We start from the raw sequence: 22,979 nt of genomic DNA, 5'->3' as shown, positions 1-22,979 counted from the left end.
CTGTAGACTGGAGCTGTTCCTATTCCCTTACCAGCTTCCATTCCAGCCCATGAGGACAAAGGCGTCACATACATATCCACTGTGGCTAACCTGTCCTCAGCAGGGAGTTTCCCCAGTACTACTCTCCCCTCTGTTCTGAGCCTACTTGCTCCTTTGTAATGTTTCCGCTTTCTGTCCCACTCCCTAATAGATGATTTGTCCTCTCTGCCCAGCCCCCTAGTTCTGATATTTGGATTGTCTGTGATCTGGGTAGTACTTAGGAGGTAGAACCAAAGCCTTGTTGGTTGGATTGGGAGTTTCTAACTTCTATTAAAGGCACTGATTAAGCATCTATTATATAAAGGAAAGTAAGATTATGATCCAGTAAGACAGATTCCACAAGTAGCACAGGAAGAATTGGTTTCTAGTACACTTCATGCTTCAGGACAGGAAATCCAGAAAAAAATTCTGTGGTACATTAAGTGTGTACTGTAAGTTTCATTTCCATGTGAAAAACTGTAGTTAGCTAAAAAGTACATCCATGAAGAATCCTGATTAAACTTGTTTAATCCTGGTTAAACTAGCTAAACAATAATTTCACAACAACTCAAGAACTCTGTAAAAGTATTTACTCTGAATATTTTATTCAGAAAAAAACACAGAAAGATAAGGCAGAAACAAAAATCCCAGTCACTTGCAGTATCTGTCGGCTTTCAATTTGGCTCTCCTGTTTAAACAAAGAAAAATAAGAAAATTAATCTATGTAAAACATGCCATATATATTCAACTGCTACTAAATATAAAAAGCTTTAAAACTGTGTGTTCAATTTTGGTTATTACCACAACACTTTTATTAAAATATGTATACTTTTAAATTTGGTTTCTATAAAAAATGGATTCTAATCTTACAAAAGTTATTTCCTAATATTCAATAAATGTTGCCTAAGGGCTTTTTCAATCCAAATAGCAATTTTAATTATTCCAGAATTTAAGGCTGCTCTAAATTTCCATTTAACAGGGTGAGAATGCTGTATTATTACAAGTGATAAAAGTTACAGGACATACAGCTGATTCCATTTTAGAGTCCACATCCTGATTATATTTTATATCCTCTTGATTTCTTACGAGATACATATTCATTTGCTCAGCTGGAAAAAATTCTTAACATTATTTACTGACTTTAGGTATGAACTCTACCAGCTAGTTAACAGGAAATACGTAATTAAACATTGCCTTTATCAAGTAATGTAAAAAAAAGGGTAAGAGTAACTTTGCAACATACGACTTGAATGAGCGGCTGGTGATTATCAAAATCTGGCACTTAATTGATTTATACTTGTACACTCACAGCTAAACGTCTCTGTTTTTCTATGTCATAAATCTAGGACATTACTTATCTACCTAGGAGGAGTAATAAATATTAATAATGTCATATGATAAACATCCTGTACTCTTCCAAATCTTACAGTACAACTGCTTCAATTTCACTTGTTTAGCTTTTATACTTAGTTTTTTAGTTGATCTATTCTTATTTTAAGGAACCTGAACTACTCTAACAGAATCCACATAATTTTTATATTAGTCAAACTGCTTCTTTCTAACTCTGGTTCTAATAGTTATAAAAAGATGATAAATTTATGAAGTAGATACAGTCAAACCTGAATTTCTTAAAGTATATACTTAGAATCGGTTATAATTTTTAGATATTCTTTCTTGACAGTCTTTTCCCAAACTTACGATGTCCTCTCTAGGTAATACTGCCACACTCATAAATTAGAAATAAAGACAAAAATGTGGAAAAACTACAGTAATTTAAGAGAATGTAGGTTTTCTACATGCCATTTCTATTGGCTACTGAAAATAGTGGAAATAAGTAAATAAATAGCTACCTGTCCAGAAGCGTCTCATGCAAAAATCCATCTTTCCGAGCCTTTTTAAGAATTTTACTGTCTTCTTTACTTATTTTAAGTTTGTGGTCTTGGAAGCTCTGAAATTTCTTTCTGCAAAGAAAATGTCTTCATTGAAAAATACCTCAGACTCTGATTATACATATTTACTATTAAATTTATAAATACTGTTAATTTCTTTTTCACTTGTAAAGAAGTCTAATTGTAGGCCAGGCGCAGTGGCTCATGCCTGCAATCCCAGCACTTTGGGAGGCCAAGGCAGGCACATCGCTCAAGGTCAGGAGTTCGAGAACAGCCTGGCCAACATGGTGAAACCCCATCTCTACCGAAAATACAAAAATTAGCCGAGCATAGTGGCACGCGCCTGTAGTCCCAGCTACTCGGGAGGCTGAGGCAGGAGAATCACATGAACCTGGGAGGCGGAGGTTGCGATGAGCCGAGATCGCGCCATGGCACTCCAGTCTGGGGGAGAGAGCGAGACTCCATCTTGGGGGAGAAAAAAAAAGGTCTAATTGTATTTTTTTTAATAAGCTGGAGCTTTTCAACAAAGATGACCTTCATGACCTCTCAAGAGGAGGGCCACTCATTGACTGGGTAGCACAAGGCCCCACTTCTATTAGGGCATGCTGGCTAGAGTCCCCTGTGTCCTGGCCATAGCACAGCCTTTGACTGGCATCACACCCATTCTATGAATGAATAGAGAGACTGACTAACCTGAGTGACTAGCTTTGGGAGGTGGTAGGATGATTAGGAAAACTGAAGCCTCAAGAAAAGAAAAGCATTTAGCTCAGTGCTCTGTCCTAGAGGCTACATTGTGTTGTCTCTTCTTGTCCATCAGTTTCATTTTTTCAGACAGGGTCTTGCTCTGCCACCCAGGCTGGAAGGCAGTGGTGATCAGAGCTCACTGCAGCCTTGAACTCCTGGGCTCAAACAATCCTCCTGTCTCAGCCTCCCGAGTAGCTGGGCCTATAGGCATGTACCACCATGCCCAGCTAAGTAGGTAATTTATTTTGAAAGCACTTTGAGAAGCACTTCACTGTCAAATCTGTAGGTCTAAAAGGAAAAGAATACATACACATAATTGATTTCACATTGTTTTACATTTCCTTTGTCTTCTTCTGGAATGTCATCTTTTTTCTTGGTTTCTCTTTCAGCACAGGATCTAATCTAGATATTGGAAAAGAGAATCCAATGGGTTATATGTTTATCTTCCACCTTCCCCACTTTACGTATCACATAAGAACATTCGAGATGATTTCTTATGCAGAAGAAAAAATTAACTGAGCAACTATATTCAGAAAAAGGTTCTGGCTATGTGTTTTTACTTCATATATATAATCTATATGAGTAAGTGCTATCACATGCTTCCTCCACAGCATTGTGTCAGAAACACTACAGACAAAATTATTTCAGAAACATTTTACACATCAGATCCTGCTAGGCAATAAAGCGATCATTAACTAATTTAATTTTGTCCTCCAAGTGAATACACTAGGATCAAATTATCCCTAGTAGACAAGTGTTCATTTGATCAGATTGAAAGCTTAATAGCTATTTTATGTTGCACAGACTATTACCAAAGTATTAAAACTTTTAACATTACACAACTTGTTTTTAATTAATTGGAACCCACCTCTTTTACTAGCTTCTTATATCCTCCTAAGTTTGGATAGATGTTTACTACCACATGTCATAAGTTAATTAATCTGCATTCAACAATTAGGATCACCCACAGAACAGGCAATTAGCAATGGTAAGGACTCATTTCTCCTAAGGGATCTCTGTGGCCAGAGTCCAGTTCCAGGGCTGCTTAGAAAGTGATGACAAATAACATGTTTGTGCAAATGACATCTTTGTGACAGTTCTGATTAGAGGGGTCCCAGACCTGAAAACATTCCCTGCTAGGGCCTGTAACACAACGCTACCTTTAGTAAGAGGGATCTGTGTTCTGGTCATAAAGCTGAAGGGCTGACAGAGGTAACACAAGGCTACCTTTAGTAAGAGGGATCTGTGTTCTGGTAGATAAGGCAAGGTCACAAAGGTGAAGTGCTGACAGAGATTAGGAGAGCCTGCAATTAAATGGTAAAGGAAAAGAGTCCTAAATAATCACTGTTCAGAGCTTCCAGGTACTTGACTAACCAAAGAGACCCAGAAAACTTTGTATTTCGTCTGAAAATTGCTTTAAATAGTGAAAAAGGCAATCTTTGTGTAAGTATCTTTGTATCTTTGTATAAGTGCAAAGCACTGCACATATATTTGCAATTGTTGCCTTCAGTAACACTTTTGTGATGATATCCAGATGCAAAATAATTTAAACATGATACAATAAAATATAAATACATATAATTAAATGTAAGTCACAAACCCATCTGCATTTCCCCAATGACCTGTTTCCTGAGAAGCAATGTGCTATGAAATATTGAGAGTGGCCTCTGGAGTCAGCTGGGCCTGGGTACACATCCTGTCTTACCACACCTTGAAATCACTGTGATTTCCATGAACTGACTGATAAAAACCACGAGGATGTAAGGAGGGTCAGAGGCTGTCTTCTTGTCTGTAATGCTGAGCTCACATCCACCTCACAGGGGCATTATGGAAATTCAAGGCTACAACGCATGTGCTGGGTGCATGCAATGAAAAAATATAACATTTCCCTTCTGTAAGAAAATACCTACATTTTAGATTGAAATTGTTTGAGCTTTAGATTTGAAATTATTTGAAATCAAGACTATTCTAAAAAGAAAATCAAACTTATGACAGGAAATCTAACATGAAGTACGTACAGAGATTTGATAGATGCTTTTAAATTGCACCGGTAGTAGAGAAAAAGGTAACATAAATTTTTATGCTCTAATTATAAGAACGAAGGACATTTTAGAAAAGGCACTTGCCCCCTCTCTTAGAGCCTTCCACTCCGGCCCCCACAATGCCTTACAGAGGAAATCTGGGTCAGACTGGATGCAACCTGTGATTCCCAACAGAGACAAACAAAGCAAGGTTCAGGATGCTCAGTACTGCAATGGAATGCCAAGACACAGAAAAGCCATGTGTCAAGAAGGGGGGAGTTATTCTTTAGACACATCCTGGTATATGTTTATCATTAAAGATCAGTGGCTTCTGTGAGTCTAAAAAATTAAGCCTTAAATGTTTTCATCAAATTCCAATTAACTACCTGATTTATCTAGGTTATATTAACAGTATTATTTAGAATTTCACCTTGATATGAAGATGTCTGTGTAACTTTTACAATGATGTAAAACAAAGAGTAGGATTAGAGAGGGCACAGGCCACTGGTGCAATGGATAACGTGTCTGACTACGGATGAGGGAATTTAGCCTGGAATAAGGAACTTTTATTTCCAGCTTAGTGATGCACACAAATTTTAAAAATAAAATAAAAATCATGTTTTATGTGATTCATGTTTCTCCTAATGCAAAGAAGACGGGTACTATTAATAAAAATATTTTTAAAATGTAAGGGCTAAGGCCCCAGAAGTTCTGCTATGATTTTTTATGTTTCAGAGAGTGATTATCATCACAGAAGCTCAAGCATTACATAAATACAAACGCGTATACCCCGACCTGGTAATTCTGATTCTGGAAATTTACCTTCAGGTCCACCTGCACATCTACAAATTGATGCACATTCAATGTTATGTACTGCAGCACTGTGTATAAGAGCAAAAGACTGGAAACAGCCTAAATTTCCATCTATAAAAGACTAAATAAATTAAGGTACATCCCTAAAATGGAATATTATGTGGCTGTTGAGAGAGAGAGAAAGAGAGGAAAAGCAAGAAAAAGAGAAAACTTTCTACATTCAAACTCATAGTAGAAAACTCTCCAAGATACAATTTTAAGGAAAAAAAAAATCAAAGTCTAGACTATAGAGGAGGCTACCTTTAGCGTAAAACAGTTGAAAATTATAAACATATTCATATGTTTATAAAGAAATTTTAGGAGGCTATAAAAAAACAAAGGGAAAGAGGAACAGGAGCTGGGACACAGGTGAGTAAGACGCATGGCAGGCATACGTCTTCACATGCTTTTATTTGAAAATGTTGGACCACGTGTACATGTTATCTATTTTAAAAATTAGATTTTAAAATACAAGCAAGAAAACAAGAACATGAAAGCTTAAAAAGAGCATGTGGAACTACCAGAAAAAGACACTAATCCATGGAGATAATGGCAAGGTAGCTCCTAGATGCACTGATTTCCCTACCACATTGTATAAACAAGCCATCAACTATGGGATTTATAATTAAAAATCAGTCTATTTGAAACACCACAGTATAAAAAGCTATTAAGTAAATCTTTAAAGTGACAGTAAATGACCATTTAACATTTTAAAGAGATACAGTCACATCGCATGTGTGAATGCAGTCATCTGTATAAAATGTCATCATTACCTTGATCATTTCTTCTTCTCCTGCTGTTTTACTTTTTGCTTCTATGTCCCCTGCTTCATTGCATCTAATAAAGCAGCTATTTGAGGCCAACAAAGCCATTTTCCCCTAAGTGAAACAAAATAACAATATAGCCATGAGGATACTTCTTGTGGAAGAAACATTAAGTGTTTAGACTGAATTAATTTCTCCTCCCTGATTTAAAAATCACAGAAAAGAACTTAGAGAAAAACCTGAAAAATATAATACAAGAACATACAGAAAAGAAACCAAAATCACCTATCATTTTACTATTCAAAGATTACCACAATAAACATTTGTAGTGTATCTTCCTAGTAGGACTAAATTCTAAGTAGATGAGGTAGGATTGCTTCCTTTCTAAAAGATCTACTGAAGACATAACTGATTTAGTTCAGTTTGAAAAATTAACTTTAAAGACAAGAACATAATTATGAATGCATACTTTATTCAAATATTAGCATTTTAAGTAAAATTTATTTTCTTCACAATTAGAAAACATGAAAAGGTACATACAATGCCTTTGGTGTTTTGAATTTAAGAATCAATGTCTGAGGGACTTTTGTGTGTGAAAATAAATATTCATATACTTTTTTAGTTGTTTAATGTTTGATATATTACACTGCTTTCTATTAAAACTTTAAAGACTGATTTGCTTGTGTATCTAAATCTGGGTTATAAATTTGGTTAGCTTAACTCCCTTAACAAATATAATGTTTATTTATAACTTGTATTTGATTGATTCTTTTGGAAAACTTGGAATACCATAACATTTAGATAAAATATTTATAAATACAATGATTACAAAATATGTTAACCTTAAATCACATCAAGTTAAAAACATGCTGATAACATGGATTTAATTTCTTAGTCAAGGTCACAATGGCTGGGTGGTCTCTCATCTGGATGGCTCCTGGTGAGCCCTGGAACATGGCGGTGTGGTCCAAGACGATTTAAACCTGTGCCACAGATTATTCAGCTGAGTCCTTTTTGCAATAGTTTTAAGACCCTCTTTCATTTAAATTTAAATTTTTGAAACTTAGTGTCCTTCCTAAAAATAAAATGAAATGAACTTTCCTAAAGTGTTGTATTATTAGTACTATCTAAGTCATCATCTAAGGCCTTATGATATATTGGCCTTTTCTACCGGTGTAACTTTTATTAGAAGTATCTCATCATAACTAGTAGGATCATCTCAAAGGGGTTGCAACACATTAGCGGGTCATGAAATCAATGTAGTGTTGTTTCCTGAACGGTATGGGGGGCGGGGGAAGGAATACACACAGACACACAGAGGAAGGGGTAAAAGAGAATAAGAAATATCAAGGTGCATAACACATGGATAAGTAAGTATTGTTAAGTACAACTCTTGCTTCAGTTATACATATGTGTGCGCTGGGCTGCAATGTAGAAATGCATTTCTCAATGGGTTGGGTCAAAATAGTTTTCAAGTCACTGAGTTAAGATTTTATCCTAGGGGATGAGGAAATTAGTCTAAGTGATTACCTCTTTCTAGGGGGATGTTTGTTTAATCTGTCATCTTAGAAAACACTGCTGAGTTCCTATTTTCAATTCATTAGTGTATACTACCAAAGCTGCTACTCAAAGGCTGAGCTTATCTTCTATTTGCTTGTTCTGCGTGGTGCCCATTGGTCCTTACTGTTTTTGATATAGTTATCTACTTTTTAAAGACTGTTTAGCACTCACATATTTTTGTTCAATCTTTACTTCTCACACAAACAGAAAAAGGAAATTATGTATTCTGTGTCAACAAAGATTTAACAAAACATCCATATACAACTGTCTACTTACTAAAATTAAGAATTAGTATATTATCTTTTTTCTTCTTATATTAAAACTATCTTTTTGTATGCTATTTTAAGCTTATGAACTGAAAGTCTTTTAGAAATAATTTACTTCAATGAACTATTATTATTTATTTTATGCACAAATTGTCACAACTTGGTCTTAGCAAGCTCCACTGTTCGCTTACAGTCTCTAATGTTTCTGAAAGCATCCATGATTTCTGCTACAAAGAAGATACTTAGGAACTACTGTGTTTTCCTACTCTGAGACCTAAAATTGACTGGTTCTTCAGTGGAAGTGAGATCCATATCTAGGCACTAAGCGTATACAGGAATAATTGTGGGCAAAAGGACTAATGCGATTTTTGTTGCACCAGATTTTGAGATCTCTTTAAGGCTCTATGTTCTTACTGATTTATTCCAATTTAATGTGTTATACTATTGCATCCTACTTTTTCTTTTTAAATATATTATGATTGACTATTAACAGACTTTCTGTTAAACTGACATGAAGTTTTTATAAACGATAACAGCACTTACATTTTGAAAGACTGGTTCCCATTGTTCTCTTGGTCCAATTGCATCTGAACGCCCAACAACAAGTCCATCTGAATTTATACCCAGATATTTTCCGTAGCCAGACTTCAGGGCGATTCTGCACATTAATAACATAGATAAAAGTTAAAGACTGAGAGAAAATTAATTATAGGACATCAAAACAGGACATGCATATGTGTGTGGGTGTGTACATATCTAAAATTTCAGACTGGACATATTCCAAGTGTTCAAAAGATGCATGTGGCTGAGTGGTGACTCACTCCTGTAATCTCTGTGCTTTGGGAAGCCAACGGGAGAATTGCTTGAGGCAAGAAGTTCAAGATCAGCCTGGACAACACAGTGAGACCCCATCTCTACAAAAAATTTAAAAAATTAGCTGGGCATGGCGGCATGTACATGTGATACCAGCTACTTGGGAGGCTGAAGCAGGAGTATTGCTTCATCCCAGAAATTTGAGGTTATAGTGAGATATGGTCACACCACTGCACTCCAGCCTGGGTGACAGAGTGAGACTCTGTGCCTTTAAAAAAAAAAAAAAAAAAAAAAACTACATGTGACTAGTTGCTGCCATGTTGGACAGTGCAGTTTTATATTGTGCTTTTTTAATATAAACATTGTACCTTATATATTACATAACAAATATTTTCGAAATTCATCATTCTTCAATTATACCTCTTTAGTTATAAAGTTCAATAATAAATCACTAAAACTTACTTTTTCTCTTATAAATAGTTCTATATACATCTATTCTGTATATAAAACTGCTTTGTCCTTAGAAAAAATTCCTAGAAATAATTGGATCGAAGAGTATAAAGTTCTTATGTCATCAAACTGTTTTCCAGAAAATGCTGCTTCCATTTACATTCTTACCTCAAATTAACAGAATATGTTTTGTATCACGGATTTTTTTTTAAACATTATGACTTTAAAAAAATACTTGAAAACCTGATATGGAGAAAACAGTATCCTATAAATTTGCATTTTAGTAGTTAACTAGAATAACAATTGTTTTTCTTTTCCTTTTTAGTTTTTAGATTATCTGGTAATGTCCCTTGTCCATTTTTCTATTGAGATCTGATTGTTCACAGTTTTTCTACTGGGGTCATCAGTGCTATGAATTCTATACAAGATACATATGAAGAGTAACAACTCACTGCCTATTAAGATTGTTGCAAATATTTTCCTCATTTGTCAGTTAATTTTCTTTATAATCCTTTCTTGTTTATAATTGTAAAGCAGTTTAAAACTATTTAATTTTTTCTTCCTCTGCTTTTATTCTTTGTCTTTCACCATACTTATCAGACTTTCAAAGAAAGTACAGAAATAATCATCTTAATGTGAATTTTTAAAATTATGATTTCTAATCTTCTACCTTACCGAGAATCTCCTGGGATGCCAGAATTGACTTTTACTCCTTTATACATTAATGATTATATAACAGAAATCATTATCATACTGATGTAACCAATTACTAAAATATGTAAATTCACTTTCAGTATCTTCTGCCCAAAGAATCATTCTATACTTTTGCACAAGGTGAGAATAAAAAAGGTTACTTTATAAAATGACTGTAAAAATAGTGAGTAAAAATATTCTTTTGGTCGTTATGATTCTGTAACATTCTCTGCTGGTTTCAACAATATTCCTTTTTTTAGTCTTCCTGTTTGCCTTTGGACTTCCAAACAGTGAGTTTAAATATCATAGCAACAGTGAACCAGGTTTTGTACTATTTGATTTATTTTTTAATCTATCTTATTCGGTATGTGAAATTATTAATATTCACTTTTTAACTTACATTTTTTTTTCCAGCCTAGCATTATATATTGATAGGAAATCCATTAAAAGTAGATCACAAAATCTACTTTTCAAAAAAGCTATTTTGTTTTTTACATCAAAATTACCCTGTGGGCTTAAGACAGATACTAAAATTTTTATTGAATACAATTAAATTTTTAAAATAACTGGTTACTAATTATATTACAACATAAGCTCACCTGGAATCAGATAATTTGACAGCCGTAAACTGCTCTGGAGGACTAGGGCCCTCATCAACTATTGGAGAAAAAACATTTGAAAATAAATTTGACATTTGCTATAAATATAAAGACATTATTTTGCTTTAAAAAATGTGGCTATTTTCTTCTGCAATTAAATGTAAGAATATTCAGATATACTGATGTCACCGTAATACTGTATCTTTGGAATCAAGATCTATTTTACCTTCTTTTAACTACAGTGCTAATTTTATATACTGAGTAAGACAGGGTGATATAATGCTTATTTAATAACTTTTGAGATAGCTTCTCTTTATGTTTTAAAATACAGTCATAAATAAGCACTTATTTAAAAAGCTAAATGCTTTCATTTATTCAAGGGAGGGCCTTGCTGACCAAATGATACTGCTTTTTATCTTCTAATTACTTCGTATCTCATTAGTGCTTCCTCTAATGGGCTAAAGAAAATGAGGAAACTTCAAACTGTTAAACGCACCCAGGTTAGTTTTGGCAATAGGTCTGAATAAAAAAGAAATTCAAACATTTTGACTCAAATAGGTTTTCTTTTTTCTTTCCACTTACTATTTTAATTATTCATGTTATTTTGATTTCCAAAGATACTCTTCTGGAACCATACGGAATGTTTTCAAATGCTTATATTAGAAAGAGGGACTTGCCAATGGCTGGTAAATATTAAGGAATTAAAAAAAAAATGGAAGAGTCAAATGCAATGGTTCCATTCCTTTGGAAAATGTTTGAGACTAGTTAGAGTTTGGCCTAAGTGAATGAATGTCCTAAAATCTACACTTGTGGCAGCCTCTTCCATTCCAGACACAAACCTTCTTTGTGTGGAGCTCCCAGGGTAAAAAGACCATTGTCGAGTGCATGTATATAGGTTCCCTTATCCATTTCAATGGCTATGGTTCCTGAAATTTCACCAAAGTTTGTTACTGTCCACCAGATTCCTAAAAAATAAAATCGATATTTCAACTTTATATTTTAGTTTTGGCACAGAGTTCTTTTTTTGTTATTATAACTTAGTTTTAAAAACTTTTTATTTTGCAGTTGTAAGAAATAATACGAAGGTCTCACATATCCTTTACTCGCTTTGTCTCGATGACATCTTGCATAAGTATCATACACTGTCAGAATCAGGAAACTGACATTGATATAATCCATGAAGCTTATTCAGATTTCACCAGTTTTACATGTACTTGTTTGCATGTATGTGCAGAGATTCATGCGACTACCAGCACAGTCAGGATTAGGTTTTTAAAACATAAAATAGCAACATACAGCCAGGCATGGGGGTGCATGCCTATAATCCCAGCTACTCGGGGAGCTGGGGAAAGAGGATCACTTGAGCCCAGACTTCAAGGTTATAGTGAGCTACGATCACGCCACTGCACTCTAGCCTGAGTAACAGAGCAAGGTCCTGTCTCAAAAAAAGGCCAAAACAAAACAAAAGGCAATATGTGAAGGTACAAAGTGACATATAGAGAGTGGTCTCTCTCATGATAGACCCCAGCCATCTATTCATGCCTGCTTTCCAGAGCCAATGCCTATCATAATGTTTCTTAAAAATGCCTCTACAGGAAGACTTTCTAGTATAGCAATCTTTTTTTTTTTTTTTTGAGACGGAGACCTGCTCTGTCGCCCAGGCTGGAGTGCAGTGATGCGATCTCGGCTCACTGCGATCTCGGCTCACTGCGACCTCTGCCTCCCGGGTTCAAACAATTCTCTGCCTCAGCTTCCCGAGTAGCTGGGGTTACAGGTGCCTATCACCATGCCTGAATAATTTTTTTTGTATTTTTAGTAGAGACGGGGTTTCACCACATTGGCCAGGCTGGTCTCAAACTCCTGACCTCATGATCCACCTGCCTCTGCCTCCCAAAGTGCTGGGATTACAGGTGTGAGCCACCGCACCTGGCCAGTAATCTTAACTATGATTTTAGATTGAAAGTAAAATGAGCAGAATCTATGTCTATGTATACTAATTTCCAATTTGCCAATAGAAATATTAGACTCTAGGAACAATTATTTAAGCAGTTGTTATAAAAGTTTATATCTTAATGTTAAAAAATATCCTCAAACCTCCTCCTAAATTGTACTTTAGCTAGAGTAGAAATGAGTCAATCATTAACTGGATATGACATGTTAAGGAATTCTTGTTAATTTTACAAGGTCTGACAATGACATAGTATAATATATAAAAATAAAGAACAAAACAGGTGATGACAGAAAGACATACCACGTTAAGAAATGTACATTTATGTACTTATGGGTAAAATGACATAATATCTGTGATTTTACTTAAAATTTTCTAGGAAAAAATGTGTGTGGGTGTGTGTGTGTAAATCAAACGAGATTGGCAAAATATTGATAATGCTGGGGCCTGGGCACATGGGGGACTCATTATATTCTTCTATGTATGGAATAGTTTGGATATTTCCATAATAAAAAGGTTTTAAAGATTCAGTTAATTCCACTGCACAAAATTTTCTATTCAACTAAACATTTCATGCTTTCCATAATAAATTTTAAAGTACATAAAAGTTTAGCTAAAATGAAGTTGGACCCTTATCTAACGCCAAATACAAAAAGTAACTTAAAACAGACCAAAGACCTAACTGTAAGAGCTAATGTTAGAAAACTTTTAGAAGAAAATGGGAAAAGCTTTACGACATGAATTTGGCAATGATTTCTATATAGAACATCAAAGGCACAGGCAACAAAAGAAAACAGACAAACTGGACTTCATCAGAATTAAAAACTTTTGTGCATCAAGAACTGCCATCAACAGAGTAAAAGGCAACCCAGGGAATGGAGAAAATATTTGTAAACGACATACATTATAAGGAATTAATATCCAGACTATATAGGGAACTCCAAAAAGACAAATACCACAATTCAAAACTGGGCAAAGGATATACACGGACATTGCTCCAAAGATGATATACAAATGGCCAATAAGCACTGGAAAAGACACTCAACATCACTAGTCACTAGGGAAATATAAATCAAAACCATAATGCAATACCACTTCACACCCATTAGAAGAGCTATTATTAAAACAAACAAACAAAAAACAGAAACCAACAAAACCAGAAAAACAAATGTTGGGCAGGATGTGGAGAAACTGAAACCCTGTGCAATGCTGGTGGGAAGGTAAAATGGTGCATGTATTTAAATGCCACTGAAGTGTACACATAAAAATAGAAAAGCTGGCAAATTCTATATTCTGTATATTTTACCTCCACACACACACAAAACCAATGGAGAAAAAGAAAATTAATCAAAATTAAAATTTCAGCTAAAGACAATTAAAAAGAAATAAAACTAATAAGCAATTTAGATGACTGAGTTATAGCTACAATTGTTTTCAGGAAAAGAAATAATGCTTTATTCAGAATCATTATCAACAGTGTTACGATTAGCAAGTCTTTCTTATAAATGTAATAGTTAATGATTTAAAATTAGATTTTGTAGGTTCTATGCCACATTGACCAAGTACACTTAATATTAAATAAAATCATTTAAATATAATAACTCATTAATGTTTTGCAAATGAAGAAGAAATTTCTGGCAGACAAGCTCCTCAAAATTTTCACACTCTGTCCAAGTAGGGAAATGATACAATAACATTACTTTAATATTGTCAACTGAAAAAGAAATTACTTTGAGCAGATGCCAATATTTTTTCTCAATGCAATTTCAAAGAATAAGAAATATAAACACAGTATCAAGAATTAAATGTGAGCATTCTGCCTACTTTCTGCAAGTGGCCTACATTCAACCTTTGGAGGTATGCTTATATGTTTACCGACTAAAGTAACATAACATAATACTTAACGGTGCCACTCTGGGGTTTTAGCTGTGAGAAAGCAGTGGATCCTAAGAACACGGGCACTGAAGTTGCCTGTCTCTACGTCAGGTGACAGCTCAAGCTGTGTATATGCTGCAGACGCCCAAGCTGAATTTAAGAGAATACGCTCTAAAACATTACTTGCTATTTAGACACATGCTTAAAGTTATTTCCTTTTAAACCTTAGGCAGATGGTGAAATATTCCTGCTGTGTTGTCTCACAATGCATGAGAAAGCTTTTCACATATTGTCACATAGTTTAGAATGTTTACATATGTCTGGCATGCCTGTAATCCAGCACTTTCAGAGGTGGAAGCAGAAGAATCACTTAAGCCCAGGAGTTCAAAATCAGCCTAGGCAACAAAAGGAGACCCCCATCTCTACAAAAAAATTAAGAAATTAGCTGGGTGTGGTGGTACGAGCCTGTGGTCCCAGCTACTCGGGAGTCGGAGGTGAGAGGATTGCTTGAGCCTACGAGGTCGAGGGTGCACTGAGCCATGATCATGTCACTGCACTCCAGCCTGAGCAACAAAGGAAGAGCCTGTCTCAAAAAAACAACAACAAAAAATGGCCCGATGCACCAGTGTTATGGCTGATAAGATACTACCAGGGCACCCTCATTCTAGCATCAAGGCTGTGTGACAGCTCACCTCACCTTCTGACTAACCCAGTGCTTCCGTGCTAAGGGCCCCCTTAAATCTCTACCTTCATTATGTGCTTGGCACGAAGGAATGATATATCTTAGATTTGGAAATGGAATTTTCTTCCCCAATCTTACTGTAGTCTAAGTACCCTTCACAGACCTTCTATTAACCCACAGCTGACTTAGCTTTAGTTACTGGGTAAATCAAATCTGTGTTTTGCAAACTACGATGTTGTAAGTTCAATTGCTTCTGAATCTAGCAGAGCTCAGTGAAACTCTTTGCTTACAGACATGCTCGTTTTTATTAATGTCACACTTGGTTTTCTCCACGTGAAAGACAGAATTTCTTTCATCCTATTTACCAGTCCCTTCAGATCCTTGTGAGGAACCAACAGAACAGCTTTAAAAAATTAAAAGGTTTTTTTTCTTTCTCTTCACAAATAGGCACATGCTTACTTATACGGCAAGTTTAGAAAATCCACAATGCAAAAGAATGTGGAAGGACAAAGAGAAAAAGACGCAGAAGGACTTCCTCTTCCAGCCAAGATGGACTTGCCTTCCCACCATGACCAATGAGAAAACTGAAACTGGATAGAATATTTGAGAAAACTGTTTTCAGAGATTGGAACACAGGCAGAACAGGACTGTGATATTTGAGAACAGGAAAACACTGGAGGCAAATCTCATACACACTTCTGTTTTCTGCCCAGTGGCAGTTTCTTGACCACACGGAGAGAGGCAGAGACCTCCAGAAATGAGGCAATGTCACTAAGCTCAGAGTCTTACAGTGCTAACATGTTGGGAGTTTATAGAATATGGTACTGGAGAAGAGGGAACTACATACAGGTGAGGCCTCAAAAGAGTATGCAAAAGTTCTCTGCAGGTCTGTGGCCAAGGGCTGGGGGTAGTGCACGCAGCAGGCAGGCTCCACAAGGCCTCTGCAGAGTGGCTGGCACTTCTGAGGGCTGACTGGAGATGCCAGAGTTCACACAAATTTGGGACACAGCAGAGTGGAGAGAACTCACCAAGTATACCTAGAACATGTGGCTGAGGCCCATGAGGATGAACCTTTCCTAGATTAAGAGTCACTGTCTAAGTCTACGAGCAAAACCCTAATAAATAAGCACAAACTAACAAAGGCCCAGGCTTGACAGGAGCAAAAGAGTGGTCAAATAATTTAACTAGGCATCAAGACATTTAACAGAAATAAGGTTAAAATGTTATGAAAATGAAAGACTGAATTTATAAGGAAGACTTAATCCTAAATGTGTACACATCTTATGAGAGCTTCAAAATACTTTAAGCAAAAACTGCTCAAGTAGACAGATCTAGAATTACCGCTGGAGATTTTAACATAACTCTCAACACACTGTAGGATTAGTAAAAAATCAGTAAGGACACAGAAGATATGCATAGTCACAAGCTCTACCAGTTGATCTAACAGACATCTAAAGAACACTGAACTGGCCGGGCACCGCAGCTCACGCCTGGATCCCGCCGAGGCGGGCGGATCACCTGAGGTCAGGAGTTTGAGACCAGCTTGGTCAACGTGGTGAAACCCTGTCTCTACTAAAAATATTTTAAAAATTAGCCGGGTGCGGTGGCAGGTGCCTGTAATTCCAGTTACTCCGGAGGCTGAGGCAGGAGATTCACTTGAACCTGGGAGGCGGAGGTTGCAGTGAGCCGAGATTGCACCACTGCACTCCAGCCTGTTGGGCAACAGCGAGACTCCATCTCCAAAAAAAAAAAACAAACAAACAAACAAAAAAAAAACCCTGAACCAACATCTGCAGAATACACATTCTTTTCAAGTGTACATGGAAATTCACTAAGAAAGTATGTTGTCCAACTATACTATAAATGAATTAGAAATCAGCAACAATAACATACCTATAATATCTCTATGTAGTAGAAATTAAAAACAAAATACTTTTAAATAACTCATGTGTCCATGAAAAGAAAAATCACAAGGAAAACTAGATAATATTTTGAATGGAATGAAAATGAAAACAAAATGTGTTGACTATAACTGAAACTAAAGTGGAATGAAGAGATCTAACTCCCTTCCTAAGAAGCAATAAAACAAGAGCAAAGTAAACTGAAAATAAGTTAAAGGGAGGAAAAAATAAAAGACTGAAAATAAATGAAATAGAAAATGAAAAAAAGAGAAAATAAGTAATATTGAAACAGGCTTGTCCAACCTGAGGGCTGCATGTGGCCCAGGCCAGCTGTGAATGCAGCCTAACACAAATTCATAAACTTTCTTGAAATATTATGAGATTTTTTTGCTTTTTTTTTTTTTGGCTCATCAGCTTATCGTTAGTATATTTTATGTGTGGCCCAAGACAATTCCTCTCCTTCCATTGTGGCCCAGGGAAGCTAAAAGATTGAATACACCTGTACTAAACGATCATTAACGATCTAAAATAAATGATCTTATAAAGAATTGAGAAACCTCCAGCTAGACTGACTGATCCAGGAAAACATAGCAAAAACACAAATTACCAATATGAAGAGACTGCAATACAGATGAGATTCTACAGACATTAAAAGCATATTAAAGGAATATTCTGAACAATTCTATGCCAATAAATCCAACAACTTAGATGAAATGAAATTTTCTTAAAAGACACAAATTGCCAAAACTGACACAACAGAAAAATCTGAAAATATCTCTTAAAAAACTTTAATTTCCCCACAAAAAACTAAAACCAAACCAAACCAAACCCTCCAGGTTCAGCTGACTTCACTGGTGAATTCTATCAAACATGTAAAGAACAACTCATACCCATCTCTACACAGCTATTTCCAAAAATAGGAAAGGAGACAGCACTTTCCATCTAATTTTATGACACCCAGTATCACCTTGACACCAAAATCAAAAAAAGACATTACAAGAAAAGGATACAAAAGTCCAATATCTCCCATCAACACCAATATAGAAATCTTAAAAAAAAAAAAAAAAAACACAAACACCTAGAAATCAAATCTAGCAATATCCCAAAGGACAACGCACCACAACCAAGTGGGGTTTATCTCAGGGATGTAAAGTTAGTTTAAAAGTTGAAAATGAAACCAATATAATCCACTGGCAGAATGAAGAAAGCTGTATAATCATCTCAACAGATACAGAAAGAGGCATCTGACAGCATTAAACATCGTTATGATAAAAACTCCCAAGAAACAAAGTTTAAAAGGAATGTCCTCATTTTGATAAAAGTTTTCTCTGCAGATCCTACAGACATCATACCATATGGTGGACTACTGAAAGCTTTCTGCCTAAGCTTGAGAGCAATGCAATTATGCCCATTCTCATGACTTCTGTTCAATGCTATAGAAGTCCTGGACAGTATAATAAACCAATAAAAAGAAAGACAAGACAAAAGGATTAGAAAGAAAGAAGTAAAACGATAGTCACAGGAAACATAATTGCAAATTTCTTAGTTTTCTATATAAGCAAACCACTAGAAGTAATAAGTGAAACAGACTTAGACTACAAAGTCACTATACAAAAATCAATTGTATATCTACATACTGACAGCAAACAACCGGAAAATCAAATTCAAAGGTTCTATTGACAGTAGTGTAAAATTATAAAATACTGAAGAATAAATGTTTAAACAGGCATGCAAGATGGCTACACTGAAAATTATGAAATATTGAGGCCCAATATTAAGATGTTGATCTCCCCCAAATGATCTGGACTCAATACAGTTCTCGAGAAAATCCAACAAACTTCACTGCAGAAATTAATAAATTAACAGTTAATAAGTACAAAGTCGGAGGACTCACACTACCTGATCTCAAGACTTCATGAAATTATAGCAATCAAGAGAAATACACCAACAGAAAAATAGACAAACGTCTCGATAGAACAGAGTCCAGAAATAGACCAATACATAGAAAGTTAATTGATTTTTTATGAAGATACCAAAGTGGATTAACGGAAAAAGGAAACACCAGTGGTGCTGGCACAACTGGCTATCAAGATGTTTAAAAAAAAAAAGTAAATCTTGAAACCGAACTCACAACATCATGCCAAAATTTAATTTGAGATGAATGACAGATTTAATGTAAAAACCAAAACTATGATGCCTCTAAAAGACAATGTAGAATATTTTCCTGACTTTGGGGTAAGCAAAGATCTCTTAGATGAAAGACATAAGACAGTAACCATAAAAGAAAAAAAAATAAACTGAGCTTTATAAAAATTAAAAGCTTCTGACCATCCTGGCTAACATGGTGAAACCCTGTTGCTACTAAAAACACAACAAACTAGCCGGGTGTGGTGGCGGGCACCTGCACTCCCAGCTACTCGGGAGGCTGAGGCAGCAGAATGGCATGAACCCGGGAGGTGGAGCTTGCAGTGAACTGAGATCGCACCACTGCACTCCAGCTTGGGAGACAGAGTGAGAATCTGTCTCAAAAAAAAAAAAAAAAAAAAAAGCTGCTCATCCAAAAACCACCATTAAGAAACTGAAAAGGTAAAACTCAGACTGGGAGAAAAGACTGATAACACCATCAACTCTTGGCAAGGATGTAACTGGAGCACTAATTCATTCTTGGTGGGAGGGTAAAATGGCACAACCACTTTAGAAAACTTTTGGCAGTTTCTTATATAGTTAAACATTCACCTATCCTTTGACACAGCAATTCCACATCTACATATCTACCCTAGATATTTACCCTAATTTTAGAATTGTTGATTTGCCATTTTGAAAGCAATGATTCTTCCAGAACATTAGCTTTATACCATTCCATATTTTATATATTTTTTTAAGTTACCATAATTTATGAAGATTCAAAATGCAACTTGCCAAGTTTTAAAAGAGAAAAAAAAATGTATGGAAAAGAACTTAAACGGAAAACAGGCTGGTTAAGTGTGTTTAGGTCAGTTTATTTCTAGTATCATTTACAGGCTACCCTGATGTTGTATTTAAAATTTTCATTCATTTCAGAGTTCGCAAAATAATGATTTTTCCTGTGAAGATACTTCCTTTAAGAGACAACCGACTTCTACAATTAAAATGCATACATGTGCAAAGAAAATAACTTGTAAAATATATTTGGTTGAATAACATTTATATTAGGACTTTAAAATTATCTATTAGAATCTCTGGCTATTAAGCAGTCTAACGGTGCCTACTAAGTCAGAGAGTTATAATTTTTCTCTCCTGATAATGAAGTAAAGGCATCAGTAGCATCTACTGTGCTAAAGAATAAATGGAATTTATAACTGTAGGTAATATTTAAGCACTTTAAGACAAATATGAACACATCATAAATTTCTAACTAGGAAAACACTTTCAATGAGATCTCAAGAAACATTAAGTTTTTTCAGAATAGAGCACTGAAAACTGACTCACCAACAATATCAAGCTGGGTTTCTTCATCTTCTTCTCTTTTTCTTTTCTTATCTTTGCTCTTTTTCTTCTTACTACAGGACATAATTTATATAGACGAGTTTAGGTATATTGATTTGTATGATAAATATTGTAAGATTGAAACTTGGAAGTCTTTTAAGCTGTTTCATTTATAAATTATTGATTTAGGAAGACTTACATTGCTATGCCCTCTTAAATACAGTACTGAGAAGTTGCTTCAGGCTTTGCACATATTACGTTAGAGTTCAAAGCAGATTGTAGAGCCACACTGCCAGATTTTAAATCCTGATTCTTTCACTTCTTAGCTCTGTGATTTTTGGAAAAGGTAATGAATCTCTCTAAGTCAGTTTCCCCACTTAAAAAATTAGGATAGTAACTTAACCTAACTCTTAAGGCTATTGTGAGGATTAAGAGGTAATATGTACCTTCACACATTCCTGGTGGAAATGTAAAATGGTGCAGCATCTACAGGAAACAGTTTGGGGTTCCTCAAAAAGTTAGTTACCACATGACCCAGCAATTTTACTCCTAAGTATGTATACCCAAGGAAAATGAAAACATACACCCACAAAAATACTTACATAAGAATATTCACACTAGCATTAGTCACAATAGCCAAAAAGGGGAAACAACCCAAATGTTCATCAGCTGATGAATGGATGAACAAAATGTTACATCCATACAATGGAATACTATGCAGCCATAAAAAGGAACAAGCGCTACAACAATGACGAACCTCAATAATGTTATAAGTGAAAGAAGCCAGATACAAAAGGCCACATGTTGCATGATTTCTTAGGAAATATTCAGAATAGGCGATTTCACATAGACAGCGGATTAGTGGTTGCCAAGGACTAGGAGAGGGGGAGGATGGGATGTGACTGCTTTAATGGGTAGGGGGAGATTTCCTTCTGAGATGATGAAAATGCTGAGCAACTAGACAGTGGTGAACCTCTTGAATATATACTAAAAACCCCTGACTGTACAAAAGGGTGAATTTTATAATTATGAATTACATCTCAATAAAAAAATAAAAAACCAAGAGTGATTTGAAAAAAGTTAATGTGCAAAGTGCCTACAACAATTTCTTGGCACATTGACAGTGCTATATAAGCATTAATTATGATTATTACGATGATCTTAAGACACCCGTGTCTGCATTTTCATTATAAAGTTTTCAGAAGATAACTCTCCTCTCCTCCCAGGAAATTCACAGAGTAAAAATCTCACATTCATTCAGGATAAACCTGCCATTTATTCTGGCATCTTCATGAGGCCAGACTCCTCGAGAGGGTTCTCAAGGCCAGTGGCTTCAACTCACTCCTTGATACTTTCTATCTCGCCTAAAAATATCAAAACCTCTGTTTATCACGGAGACCAGGAGGAAATGCTCGACATTTGTATGTACCTTGGGCAAATCTGCCAGTTAAAAAAGAAGCGGGGATATGAGTGCACAGGTATTTTTTCCTAAAAAGCTAATAAATTACCATTACGACCTCCTCCTCACATTTGGCTCAATTTATTTTCTGCATATATGTTCTCTCATTTAATCCTCACAGTCTTCTAAAAGTATAAAAAATCGTCTGAAAGTATAAATGTGTAAACGGAGGTTCAGATATTTGATCTCTTAATGAGTAAATGGAGGTTCAGACATATTAACCAATTTGCCACAAATTACAAAACTAGTAAATGACAAGAGTGCAGGTTCGAGCCCATATCCCTAAAGCCCATATACACCTCAACCACTGTGTGATTCCTCCTGGTTTCACTGTACATATTAGATTAGAAAAAAATTAGTAAGTTTTCTAGAAAGAAAAGAGACAATGGAGAAAATAATAATCCCTAATAAAGGAAATGATCATGAACTGCGAGATCAGACTAATGCAGACCCCCCAGGCAGAGGCCTGGAGAGATGCCTCAGGGGACCCAAACTCGTGGGTACGGGGTCACGGGTCACCTGCCCGTCTATCCTGTTTCCAGAGTCGTCCGCGCGGGAGGCTGCCCCTCTCTGCACAGACGCCAGGAACCGTGGCCCGGCCTCCGTCCAGCCCGGACAGGGGCCAGGGCGAAGCCTGGGAGGCCACAAAGCCGGCTCTCCGCGCCACGGCTTCCACCGGACTTGCGGGGGCGGAGTGCGTCCGAAAAGAACGGAGGAGGCTCCCGCCCAAGCTGCAGGACCCACCTCTTCGTCTTGGTTCCCTTGAGCACGAGCTTGGTAGACTTCACATAGGAGTACTCGGCCATGGCTCCGGGAGACTTCTGCGCGGAGAGGCTGAAGCCAGCTCTGGACGAGTATGTGACCCGGAGCAGCACAGGGGCGGGGAGTAACAGACGCGGACGCGAAATAAACACTCCCTGACAGCCTACGTCTCTCTAGAACCCGCCTCCGTCTTCACCCAAACGCTGAGTGGCTGAGAG

General features: G+C 36.1%; 1 protein-coding gene across 4 annotated transcripts; it reads right to left on the bottom strand.

The window, feature by feature from the left end:
- Window positions 1-594: 594 nt before the first annotated feature.
- On the bottom strand, window positions 595-22,976 carry FRG1 (FSHD region gene 1). Of its 4 annotated transcripts, XM_055384028.2 has the most exons (9): window positions 22,744-22,969; window positions 20,544-20,614; window positions 11,509-11,634; window positions 10,670-10,727; window positions 8,658-8,772; window positions 6,298-6,402; window positions 2,962-3,053; window positions 1,869-1,979; window positions 595-706 (listed from the first exon to the last, which is right to left on the bottom strand). In XM_055384028.2, exons 1-9 carry the CDS (start codon window positions 22,803-22,805, stop codon window positions 670-672), a joined length of 777 nt encoding a protein of 258 aa, XP_055240003.1. In that variant the 5' UTR covers window positions 22,806-22,969; the 3' UTR covers window positions 595-669. The 4 variants fall into 4 exon arrangements, with proteins under 4 accessions (XP_055240003.1, XP_055240004.1, XP_055240001.1 ...); XM_055384029.2 differs by lacking the exon at window positions 6,298-6,402 and having other exon boundaries at window positions 22,744-22,963; XM_055384026.2 differs by lacking the exons at window positions 595-706; window positions 1,869-1,979 and adding an exon at window positions 2,054-2,372 and having other exon boundaries at window positions 22,744-22,971.
- Between the last annotated feature and the right edge of the window lie 3 nt (window positions 22,977-22,979).

The sequence above is a fragment of the Gorilla gorilla genome, chromosome 3 (assembly GCF_029281585.2).
Source record: "Gorilla gorilla gorilla isolate KB3781 chromosome 3, NHGRI_mGorGor1-v2.1_pri, whole genome shotgun sequence".
Lineage (NCBI taxonomy): Eukaryota > Metazoa > Chordata > Mammalia > Primates > Hominidae > Gorilla > Gorilla gorilla.
The sequence above is the reverse complement of the archived record's forward strand: the minus strand, read 5'-3'. Positions and strand labels throughout refer to the sequence as shown.

Excerpts from the sequence above, each read along its gene's own strand:
- FRG1 (XM_055384026.2), bottom strand. The coding sequence starts at position 22,805 with ATGGCCGAGTACTCCTATGTGAAGTCTACCAAGCTCGTGCTCAAGGGA. Across the intron at positions 20,615-22,743 it reads AAGGGAACCAAGACGAAGAG|TAAGAAGAAAAAGAGCAAAG; the intron begins GTGGGTCCTGCA and ends TATGTCCTGTAG. Across the intron at positions 11,635-20,543 it reads AACCCAGCTTGATATTGTTG|GAATCTGGTGGACAGTAACA; the intron begins GTGAGTCAGTTT and ends TTTATTTTTTAG.